Source organism: Notolepis coatsorum (genome assembly GCF_963971535.1).
Source record: "Notolepis coatsorum genome assembly, chromosome: 2".
In the NCBI taxonomy this organism is placed as follows: Eukaryota; Metazoa; Chordata; class Actinopteri; order Aulopiformes; family Paralepididae; genus Notolepis; species Notolepis coatsorum.
Window position 1 is genome coordinate 17,163,788 of NC_140166.1, and position 13,096 is coordinate 17,176,883.

At 42.0% G+C, this 13,096-nt stretch overlaps 1 protein-coding gene across 5 annotated transcripts in view; it reads left to right on the forward strand.

The window, feature by feature from the left end:
• LOC311248924 (far upstream element-binding protein 3-like) overlaps positions 1-13,096 on the forward strand; it is a 157,898-nt gene that overhangs the window by 124,169 nt on the left and 20,633 nt on the right. For all 5 annotated transcript variants that reach the window (XM_084338162.1, XM_084338161.1, XM_084338159.1 and 2 more), the window contains 3 exons: positions 765-925; positions 4,902-4,972; positions 8,151-8,233. In XM_084338162.1, the coding sequence (XP_084194288.1) occupies positions 765-925; positions 4,902-4,972; positions 8,151-8,233 (315 nt within the window). The remainder of the gene's footprint in view (positions 1-764; positions 926-4,901; positions 4,973-8,150; positions 8,234-13,096) is intronic.

Genomic DNA, 13,096 nt, shown 5'->3' on the forward strand with positions numbered 1-13,096 from the left:
TGTGTGTCCAGGAGGAGAGACCGTTAAGAACATGATTTCTGTGTGTGTCCAGGAGGAGAGACCATTAAGAACATGATTTCTGTGTGTGTCCAGGAGGAGAGACCATTAAGAACATGATTTCTGTGTCCAGGAGGAGAGACCACTAAGAACATGATTTGTGTGTGTCCAGGAGGAGAGACCATTAAGAACATGATTTGTGTGTGTGTGTGTCCAGGAGGAGAGACCACTAAGAACATGATTTCTGTGTGTCCAGGAGGAGAGACCATTAAGAACATGATTTGTGTGTGTGTGTCCAGGAGGAGAGACCACTAAGAACATGATTTCTGTGTCCAGGAGGAGAGACCATTAAGAACATGATTTCTGTGTGTCCAGGAGGAGAGACCATTAAGAACATGATTTCTGTGTGTCCAGGAGGAGAGACCGTTAAGAACATGATTTCTGTGTGTGTCCAGGCGGAGAGACCGTTAAGAACATGATTTCTGTGTGTCCAGGAGGAGAGACCGTTAAGAACATGATTTCTGTGTGTGTCCAGGCGGAGAGACCGTTAAGAACATGATTTCTGTGTGTCCAGGAGGAGAGACCGTTAAGAACATGATTTGTGTGTGTCCAGGAGGAGAGACCATTAAGAACATGATTTGTGTGTCCAGGAGGAGAGACCGTTAAGAACATGATTTGTGTGTGTCCAGGCGGAGAGACCATTAAGAACATGATTTGTGTGTGTCCAGGCGGAGAGACCGTTAAGAACATGATTTCTGTGTGTCCAGGAGGAGAAACCATTAAGAACATCAACCAGCAGTCGGGAGCCCACGTGGAGCTCCAGAGGACCCCTCCTCCCTCCACTGACCCCAACACCAGAGTCTTCACCATCCGAGGCACAGCACAGCAGATGGATATGGCCAGACAGCTCATCGACGACAAGATAGGGGTATGGAAATCTCACTCGTAATTCCTTTCAAACGATGCCTATCCACACCCACCGTGTTTCAGAAAATCTCCATGAATGCAATAACTTATATTCCAGCTGTGAGCTGGTGGCTGGTATTACATCTGTGGGCCCAGTATCTTTGCCTAAGTGCCATTGAGCAAGGCACTGAACCCCCAAAATGCTCCGGCGGTGCCGCCCTGCCGGGGTCCCTGTGCTCTGACCTCTCTGATGAAATGCATACGTGTGGAGGACTGTGTAGCACCTGATCTAACACGCCTAATGACCAGAGGAGTGGTGGGTCTATAAGACAGCTGATGGACCAGAATATATGGGTCCATCAGCTTGTTTGGATGTTTTTTCAGGCTGTGTGGTTCTGCAGAAAACAGTTCCTCTCCAGCTGCAAGCACAGGCCCACATTGCAGTTAAATCAATATGTTGTAGGCTATATTTACTAAAACATTCTACTCACATTCAGGTGAGTATATAGGTATGTGCTTTCTCCTTCACAGGTAGGCTATGGTATATAGGCTAAAAGTGCAAAATTACAAACACAGGTAGGCAATGGTAAATGTATACATATTTCACAATATAGGCCCACACACACACACAGTAGCTGTACTACTACAAACTCAGGGTTCCCACGGTACCTGGAAAACATGGAATACATTTTTTCATTTTCCAGGTATGGAAAAGTCATGGAAACTGAGCAAAAGTGAACACTTGCATGGAAATAGAAACCGTTGTCTTGGATGATGTGTAAAATAGTAATACAATGAAACTATTGAGCACAGAATTAAGATGAGTTTATAAAAACCCTTTACATGTGAACAGCTTTTACTGTAGATATAAATGGATGATCCCATGTTGTAGAGAGCATGCTCTTGGCATCCTATATGGTATGTTGGAATTTGATGCAGGCAACTTGGTGATATGGACTTTAAAAGTATAGTTTCGGATTGGTGGACTTCAGGAATAATAACGTTACTCGCAATCTCAATAGAAGGGTCAAATACATGCATTTCCCAGCCAACACGGGAGCCTTGACATCTAGTGAAACTTCTTATGCAAGTTTATCCTCAAATGTAAGTAGCTGTGTTTTAACTGTGTGGTAAACCTGGGTTTATCAACGTTAGTTAGTAAGCAGTGCAATCTTGCTAACTAGCTAGCAACTTGAGTTTGAGTTTGTTTTGAATTTGGATTTGTTAATGATGGTTAGCAAGCACATGGAGTGCAATGTTGCTAGCCAACATTCAGTTTGCTAACTAACTAGCTAGTGTTGGCTAGCTTGCATTGCTAGCTAACTACCAATACATTTTCACATTAGGCTGTGACATTACTTCTATACTAGTTGACATGAATAGTCTAGTCTTGATCAATTTTGTAACATTCATTCTTATATCTACTTTTAGCTATTTTGTGATTTTTCGTTTTTTTTTCTTTAAAAAAAATTATACTACTAAATAGGAACATTTGGGGTGAGACATTTTTGAAAAATCATTGATCATGCCTAGACTGATTCTATACATCTATACTGTTAAGCTAAGCTTACTAGTGGGGTTGCTGTACTGAGGAACCACAGGGGAACCAGCCTTATGTTTTCCCTTTTAGGTTCATTAGTTTGATTTACAAAAGCTTTTACATAGTAAGAGTAGGCATACTACCCCTTCTACGTAAGACTCATAATCTCTTGCAAAGATCAAGACACCTCTCCAGCTCACTAAACTGGACCCCCAAGAGAAGCAAATCTATGTCCCACTCAAACACCTGGACATAGGATTTTCAACCAAGCAGGCTTTGCAGAAGGCATCTGAGAAGCTCCAGGAAAATCCAGTGAAAATCGTGGAGTTCAAAAAAGAATGTGTCTCCTTACTCGCAATGACCTGCAAGAAAATGATGGAGAGAAGTCCTCTCATGTATCCAGCTGTGCGGCATATGAGGTCCCTTGACCCTGTGATGATTGTGACAGAAACCGAAAGTACAACAGCAATGTTTGAGAAACTCCTTCAGGTTCTCCTCAATGCTGGATGGTGCCCTGCCACAGAGTGTGACAAAGTCCTTTCTCAGTATAAAGAATTCTCAATCGATGTCAACACAAACCACAAAGCAGAGTTCCAAGAATTTGTTTACAGCTGCATACTTGATGAATTCTTCGGAAGATATCTCAGTGGCAAAGAAGAGTATGCAGAACTGTGGAACATCATGCAATGTCTCTTCACGCTGTCTCATGGACAAGCTGCAGTAGAAAGGGGGTACTCTTGTTAACAAGGATATGCTTGTTGAAAACCTACAGGAGAAGACTCTAATAGCAATGCGCTTGGTCCACGATGCAATGGCTGGGCACACAGATGAAGCTCTTCCAAAAGACCTCAAGCAACACTGCAGAGGAGCAAGGACAAGATATGAGATGTATTTGGAAGACCAGAAGAAGTTGAGAGAGCAAACCACCAAAGAGAAGAAAAGAAAGGAGCTCTGCCAGGAAATCCAGAAAGTGAAAACAAAGCGGCAAAAAGTAATGACTAGCGCTGAAACAATGGAGAAAGAAGCACATGAAATGGCAGTCATGGCAGAGAAGAAGCACGATTTTACACTGCTGTCAAAATCAAATGCCTATCGGAAAGGGGTTGCTGAGAAAAAGGAAGAGGTGGCAGCTCTAGACAAAGCCTTGAAAGAGCTGCAAGAGTCTGTCAATAAGTTAAAGCAATGAGGTATGCGCAATAGCCTTTATGGATGTATGAAAGATTGTAATATTTATTGGTCACACCCCTAAAGACAAATATAACGCCATTTTAGCTTATGGAGATGACACATTTTAACTCAAAATAACATTCTGTTTCAGATCTTCAGACTAGAGAGGAGGAGGCAGGGGGAAGGGGCAGGAGCCAGGAGGGCACAGAAGGAAAGAGGGAGGAGGAAGAGAAAAGGGGCGAAGATGAAGGAGGAGAAGAGAGGAGGATAAGAGAGTAGAGGATGACGGAGGAAAGGGGAGTGGAGAGGAGTTGAGAAGAGTAGGAAGAGAAGACAGGAGCAGACACAAGAGGGGAGGTGTGGAGAGAAGAGGACAGGATGAGAGAGGACTGGTAGAGAGAACATATCAATCCCAGTGCTCATGTGTTTCAAAGTTCCAGTTCAATAAATTGTTGTTCATCTACAGCTTGTTGCATTATTTCATGCATTGATATTATCAATAAGACATAATCTCTAAGCATTTACAATGTAGACTTGACTGGCACATCTTTTAAATCAAGTAAGTAGTCAGGTGTCCTAGGGGGTTGTGTGTGTGAGGGGAGGGGGGCGCGGTTGGGGGCGGAAAACTTCAGGGGCCTATAGATCATCACTTAATATGGTACCTAGAAAATCAGGAGGTAGCATGGAAAAAAATTTCAAGGCAAGCGTGGGAACCCTGAAACTGCATACTATCACAGGTACAGGTAGGCAATGGTAAATGTATACATATTTCACAATATAGGCCATATGGCCCCTACACACACAGACCTACACACAGTAGCTGTACTACTACAAACTGCAATTTTACTAACGTTGCATACCCTGGTCCATCCGTCGCTGTTGTCTCTGACTATGTTGTGTATTGCACCGTCGTCATGAAACCTTTTGGTTATTTTCGTTACCCTACTTGACCATCTTGACATCTTACCAATAATCAAAACCCTGTACAAAACTACTAAAATACTACTAAAAAAAGTCACATCCACTCGCCAAAAACCAACTTCCTCCAAAGATATTCCAGAGCTACTGACGTCACTATGTCCTGACAAGTACATTTGAGAACACTACTGTAAGGAAAGCACAGCTTCTCTGCTTTCAGGGACACTTGGAATCTTTGCAATGGCACATTTGGTTCAAGAGCTATTTTAAAAAGGCATGTAAACTCATGTAGGTGCCGACATGGTCGGAATGAAAGCGTTAACATCCTCTCTTCCTCTCCTCTCTACCTCCCCTCTCTCCTCCTCCCCTCTAGGGTACAGGTATAATGAGTAACGGAGGGTTTGGATTCAGTCCCTTCACCCAGGGTCCGACCACACAACACAAGTAAGACACACACACTACAGATGAGGCGTATTGATGGAACACGTTTCATTCCATGTGTGGTTTGTTGGGGACAGAGCTTGTTTCTTCAGTCAGCTGTGTCTCTGAGCCAGTCTGCAGACATGAGTCTCTTAGCCAGTCTGCAGACATGAGTCTCTCTCTCTGAGCCAGTCTGCAGACATGAGTCTCTTAGCCAGTCTGCAGACATGAGTCTCTCTCTCTGAGCCAGTCTGCAGACATGAGTCTCTCTCTGAGCCAGTCTGCAGACATGAGTCTCTCTCTCTGAGCCAGTCTGTAGACATGAGTCCTTCTCTGAGCCAGTCTGCAGACATGAGTCTCTCTCTCTGAGCCAGTCTGCAGACATGAGTCTCTCTCTCTGAGCCAGTCTGCAGACATGAGTCTCTCTCTCTGAGCCAGTCTGCAGACATGAGTCTCTCTCTGAGCCAGTCTGCAGACATGAGTCTCTCTCTCTGAGCCAGTCTGTAGACATGAGTCCTTCTCTGAGCCAGTCTGCAGACATGAGTCTCTCTCTCTGAGCCAGTCTGCAGACATGAGTCTCTCTCTGAGCCAGTCTGCAGACATGAGTCTCTCTCTCTGAGCCAGTCTGCAGACATGAGTCTCTTAGCCAGTCTGCAGACATGAGTCTCTCTCTCTGAGCCAGTCTGCAGACATGAGTCTCTCTCTCTGAGCCAGTCTGTAGACATGAGTCTCTGAGCCAGTCTGCAGACATGAGTCTCTCTCTGAGCCAGTCTGCAGACATGAGTCCTTCTCTGAGCCAGTCTGTAGACATGAGTCCTTCTCTGAGCCAGTCTGCAGACATGAGTCTCTCTCTCTGAGCCAGTCTGTAGACATGAGTCTCTGAGCCAGTCTGCAGACATGAGTCTCTCTCTGAGCCAGTCTGTAGACATGAGTCCTTCTCTGAGCCAGTCTGCAGACATGAGTCCTTCTCTGAGCCAGTCTGCAGACATGAGTCTCTCTCTGAGCCAGTCTGCAGACATGAGTCTCTCTCTGAGCCAGTCTGTAGACATGAGTCCTTCTCTGAGCCAGTCTGCAGACATGAGTCTCTCTCTGAGCCAGTCTGTAGACATGAGTCCTTCTCTGAGCCAGTCTGCAGACATGAGTCCTTCTCTGAGCCAGTCTGCAGACATGAGTCTCTCTCTGAGCCAGTCTGTAGACATGAGTCCTTCTCTGAGCCAGTCTGCAGACATGAGTCCTTCTCTGAGCCAGTCTGCAGACATGAGTCTCTCTCTGAGCCAGTCTGTAGACTTGAGTCCTTCTCTGAGCCAGTCTGCAGACATGAGTCCTTCTCTGAGCCAGTCTGCAGACATGAGTCTCTCTCTGAGCCAGTCTGTAGACATGAGTCCTTCTCTGAGCCAGTCTGCAGACATGAGTCCTTCTCTGAGCCAGTCTGCAGACATGAGTCTCTCTCTGAGCCAGTCTGCAGACATGAGTCTCTGAGCCAGTCTGCAGACATGAGTCTCTCTCTCTGAGCCAGTCTGCAGACATGAGTCTCTGAGCCAGTCTGCAGACATGAGTCTCTGAGCCAGTCTGCAGACATGAGTCTCTGAGCCAGTCTGCAGACATGAGTCTCTCTCTCTGAGCCAGTCTGCAGACATGAGTCTCTCTCTCTGAGCCAGTCTGCAGACATGAGTCTCTGAGCCAGTCTGCAGACATGAGTCTCTCTCTCTGAGCCAGTCTGCAGACATGAGTCTCTCTCTGAGCCAGTCTGAAGCCCTCTTTCTCTCTCTCATCTATCTCTTTTTCTCTCTTTCTCTTGAGTCTGCAGACATGCGGTCTGACGGAAAGCATCACAAAAAAATTATCTAAACATGCAAATGGTCGATACTTTGACGCACATCAGACAACATGGCAATCTAGGGGTGCACGATATTGATTTTTTTTTACCCCGATATCGATACCGATAACTTTCTGCTCCTCAAGGTCGATACCGATAACCGATAATATATACCGTAATTCCTCTAATAGTGACCCGGGCTTGTATTTGCTTATACTGTAGCGGGTACCATGCTTTTATTAGGAGGAGGCATGTATAAGAGAGAGGCCTATATTTCAAATTTTCAAACCGATCATAATGAATAAATCAACATTTTGTGTCAGTTTGAACCCAGTAAAATATACTGGGTTCATTTATTGAAACCAAGTACTGTATGAAATAGTAAACAGTGCAATTACAGGTGGTCACTGGTCATTTCAACGTTTTCAAAGTGAAATCAAGTAACTTTACCTTAGCAGCTCAGTATGCAGCTCAGTATATTAGTAACCCGGCTTGTATTAGGAGGTCGGCTTATAATTGCTTAGCTCAAGAACGCACCCGGCCATTAATAGAGACCCGGTTTGTAATTGAATACCGGTCACTATTAGAGGAATTACGGTATATATATTTATTGTATTATAAAAAAATCTTTTTAATGTATATTAACCAGATTTATCATGACATGAGCGTTACTACTATGAACAAAACAAAGCCAAGAGAACAGTTTTGACTCTTCAAATAAAGTGACTATATTTATTTTTCCAAATAAATATAATTTGAGTCAATCACAAAATTCACAATCCGTCAATGTCATTAACAATGTGTTTCCCTGAACAATGAGTGAACTAAAAACCAACCGGTATTGTGCTTTGTCAGCAGATAAAACATTTGACGCTATAGGAGAGGAGACTGTTGTGGTCTTGGTGCATGAAACAACTATTACTTGGCATTTATAGGACAGCATGCCTCAAAAATAATTAAATAAACCAAACAAATCATCTCTGTCAAATGTCTTTAATTTTGCAAACGCCTCGTCAATAGGTACAAGCCGCGAAAAACGTCCTCTTCCTAAACCACACGCGATCAGTCGTACCACAGTACTGGCAAAACGGGAGGAGCCTACAGTAAAAACAAACTCCCTTCATCCCAATCCACCCACACCGCATTTCTTTTAATCAAAAAATGTATTATATATTATCGGAGCTATCAATAATGTTATCGGGATGACATCATAATTGCTGATATCGGCCCGATAATTATTGTGCATCCCTAATCATAACCCCTTATTCCTCTCTTTCTCCATCACCCTCTCTGTCTCTCTCTCACTGTCTCGGTCTCTCTTTCTCCCTCACCTCTCTCCTTTTCTCTGTCTCTCCTTCACCGTCTCTGTCCTCTCTCTCTCCCTAGCAATGGTCAGGCCTTCATGACACCAGGAGGTTGGGGAACCACGTATCAGACTTGGCAGACCCCTGCTACACAACAAGACCCTGGTAAGATTATATACACGCATATATATATATTAGACCTCTGCTACAAGACCCTAGTAAGACTACACACACATACAGTCAACACAATTCTCATCATTTTGGCTCTGTACACCACCACAATGGATTTGAAATTCCATGTTCCATTCACAAGGAGCAGATAAAATGTTTAGAGTTAATTTCAAGTGTGGTACAGTATTTTCATTTGGAATCTGTTTGGCTGAAAAATGGCAAAAACATTAGGTGTGGCTAAATTAACTGTTTGGTATATTCTTAAAAATAAAGAACACACTGGTGAGCTCAGCAACACCAAAAGACCTGGAAGACCACCGAAAACAAATGGCACAACGACTAATTGGGATGGGGAGAAAATCAGAGAAAAATAGGAGAAAGAGAAGGTTAAAAAAAAATACAAAAATTAGACTACAGAGGGTTCCTCCTGATGTAAACCCTTGGGACCAGATTAGGGACCAGATTAGAGTTTGCCAAAAACATCTAAAGAAAAGCCTGTGTCGTTCTGAAACAACATCCTATGGACAGATGAGAGACAAAGATCAACTTGTACCAGAATGATGGGAAGATAAAGAGTATAGAGAAGGAAAGGATCTGCTCATGAGCCAAAGCATACCATGTCATCAGTGAAGCATGGTGGTGGTAGAGTTATGGCGTGGGCATGTATCGCTACCAATGGAACTGGTTCCCTTGTATTTATCGATGATGTGACTAACTAGGGGTGACTGCTACGGGTGTAACGATACACATATTCGCTCTGTACCGAACAATGAATCGTTACTTTAACGGAACGCATTTGCGGAACCTTTTTATTCTGCAGAACTTAATTCAAAAATTCCCTCCCCCTTCCCGAAATATAACTTGTGCAAAGGGCCCGATGTTGTTCGTTCAGCCCACGCACACGACTAGGAGATTACCTGTAATTTAGCATAGCCTCATAGTATGCGAAACGCAAACGACAAGCCAGACCTACAAGACCTATCCCCACCCCCACACACATGCATGCACCCTTTTACATTTTTTTTTTATTATTAACTCAAATATAGAATATTAGTTGACAGCCCTACTTAAAAGAACACGCTAACATTTTGGGAAATTAGCTTATCGTCTTCTCCAGAGAGAGACAAGAAGGTAGATACCAGTTTCCTCTCTGTGCGTTCAGTAGAGGGCTATCTGGCAGGAGGACCCAGTATTTAGCCATCACATCAGTTACCTTGTGTTTTTAGTTAATTTCGCTTTTAAAAGCTAGTCAGTCGTCCGTTTTCACTCGACTCAAGCCGTGGTTTTATTCGGTTGCATCCAATTTTACTTTATCAAGTGGATTATTGCTAATTCATCCTATCTACTCTGAAAATAAATCTGTGGTCATTTGGTTTTGCGCAAGATGAGTAAGCTACGGTAGAGAGAGATGCTGAGGTGAGAGACCAGTTTAACCTAGAATTGCTAATTCTCCAAACTATTGTGGGTGAATAACTAATTGAAACCGAATGGGTATTATTCACTTACAAATTCATCATTATTTTTATTAATTTCACATACCTGCTCTGGAAATAATTTTTTGCGTGAGACCAGTGGAAGCGAGGTGAGCGATGTTTTGTGTAACCGTTCTCCAACAGTCCAGGACCAGTTTAACCTAGAATTGCTCATCTTAGAAACTCTTGTAGGTGAATAATTAATTGAATCCTAATATATGTAATTTAAATCTGTAAAAAATAAATATAATAAGCCAATTATCCATAAATGTTGTCTCCTTACCAACCTTTTAAACAGCCCTCATTGTATTCATTGAGGCACCAGAGAATGAACAGAAGTGTATACAACAACATATTGAGCTGGTGCACAAACTGAACAGATAAACAAAATGACCAATTAAGCAAGTGAGCTCAGGAGAAATACCTTTTTTAGGTATTATGTGTCTGGCCTGCAAAGTCATCTGCATCTTTAATTTCGGCCCCCTCGGTAATTGAGTTTGACACCCCTGCTCTAGTGAGACTATACACACACACACATGCATAGATATATATATTAGGGATGTCCGGTATTATCGGCCTACCGATATTGGCATAAAAATGTGATATCGGAAAATATCTGTATCTGTTTTCAAATAAAAATTAACATTTATTTACCCAGGCAAGCAAGTAAGAACAAATTATTATTTTATTTATTGTCAAAGTATGCATAATGTTGTGTTAATTACACAACAAGAGATATGTAATGTTAATTACCTGAAATTATTACGTTTTTTTTTGGGGGGGGGGGGGGGGGGGGGGGGCCTGCATATATCGGTATCGGTTGATATCGGTATCGGAAATTAAGAGTTGGACTATATCGTAGGGCTGGGCGATATGGCCAAAAACGTTATCGCGATAAAATTATAAAATTATTTTCATATAACTCGATATCGATAATTATCGTCGATATAATGTCTGTCAAGTTTAATTAACTTCTTATGCCCGGCGGCGATGGACAGGCTATTAATAGCATAGATATATATCATAGACTTGTTTTGCTGCTGCGAATGTTGATGTCGTCATCAGTCCGCGCACTTTAGCAGTTAGCCGACAAGCGGAGTATCTCATGACAGACAATGTATTAAATATTACCCTAAAATACTCTCTTCCGCCCCAATATATTGAAACGACGTCCACTGTATACCCCACACTACTATAAACGTGGCCTCAGAATTCACGACACACACATACTCGGCACGTAAATATATAAAATAGTGCCGCGCAAGCTAGTTATCCTAGCCAGCCTTGTTTACTACTAGAGTCCTACCTCTCTACCCAGAGGTACACCGCGGGTCTCCTTCACTGTCGGCCATCTCCTTCACTGATTGGTTGTTAGTGCGTGTGCTGATATCCAAGCTTGGAAAATCGATATATCGAAACTTTGCGACCACGTTTCATGTTTATTTCGAGGAAATAATTTATCGCGATAGTTATCGTTATCGTTTTATCGCCCAGCCCTACTATATCGGTATCGGTAAAAAAGCCAATATCGAGCATCCCTAATATATATATATATATATATATATATATATATATATATATATATATATATACACCCCTGCTAATTATACACATATACACCCCTGCTACACAACAGGACCCTAGTGAGACTATATATATATACACACACACACCCCCGCTACACACTACACAATACCCTAGTAAGATTACACATTCATACACACACAGTGTATGTACTTTCCTATCTGTATGTATTGTGTCGTGTGTAGTTTCCTAACTGTGTATATTGTGTGGTGTACTTTCCTAAAGGTGTGTATTGTGTTGTTTACTTTCCTAACAGTAGTGCTGCACGATTAATCGCAATCGCAATGTCAGCTTGTGCCAGGGTTAGAAATAAAAAAATAAAAATAAAAATAAAAAATCCAGGGCTTTTTTTGCCCCCCTTAATTGATTTCCGGGGGCTTTTTTTGTATTTCGGGGCACAGCATTTTTATGATGAAAATTAACAAACTTTTTTTTACAGTTTTCGTCCCCATGTTTGATAACGTAATGTTAATGTCTCCATATATAGGGCTCTACGCTTCCCAAGGAGCACATGTGCTCCTAAATACAATGTAAAATTGTATTTTATTTTAAAATGTAAATAAAAATTTAGGAGCACACAAAGACATTTAGGAGCACAGTGAAACATTTTCAAGTAACACAAGAGTTTAACAAACTATTTATTACATGCATATTATACTGTGCCTGTGCATACTAAGGGATAAACATCTGTGCAAATAGCACATACCACCAAAATCACAAATTGGCCCATGCCTAGACGCAAAGGATATCGGTTGTCAAGCTGCTTTTGTATGTTGTAGTCTTGTCACGATACCAACATTTTGACTTTGATACAGATAGGAAAGGCAATGGAATATATTATTAGATGACAGAACATGAAAAATTCTTTATACAATTATTTAATTAATTATAATTTAAACGCTATTGAATAATAGTTAATTAACACTTTCAGAGCCCTTGCTTAACCTTGATTTACCGGTTGAATGCCCACCATCCACTTCAATGTTAGCGTTAAAAACGCTTAATCTATGTTTTAAATTATGGCTATATGTCTAATCTGCCTGTCGCTTATCAATGACTCGTTTTCCAGTCAACATTGTCGAAGCGTATTGTTTTTTTATCTGTTCATTTTCGTTTTATAGCATTTTGAAAAGCCCTCGTTTTCAAGGAAAATATAAAGATTCCATGATAAAAGACATTTACTGGAATATTCTAGAATACACAAACGTTGTAATTTTTCGGCCTATTTATGAATCGTTTTCAAATAAACGCTAGATGATCGATAGTATATGTGTACGTATGCACGCTAGAGACGCAAGCTGAAAAATCGATTCTCTTATTTCCTCATCAGCGATCGCGCACACAGAGACACATCACACATAGGGCAAACGCTGAGATCTCAGCGAATACAACTCTGATTATTATTATATAAGACTGGTAAAATAGATTCCTTACCTCAGATCAGATGTTCTCCAAAAAGATCATTCCAATTCCTGATCGCCATTCCAAATATCGATCACACTTATTGATTGAGTATTGGCTACTGTGAATATATATTCCAGGCTGATTCCCGTCCCGCGATGACTTCCATGTTGAGCAGACAGCTTGCCAGCACAAGGAACCAACTGGCTCCGCCTCTACATATCTACAGATCCCAGGTCAGTCTAAGCGACTGACCTGCAGTTACACAGGGATAGACGATAGGGGGCGCTTTTTTCCATTCTGAGCTCCTGGAGGAGCTGCTGTACCAACGGGAGACTCAGTTGATGAAATATGAAATCAGATCGCTAATAAACAAATAAAACTATATTTGTCGTCGTGG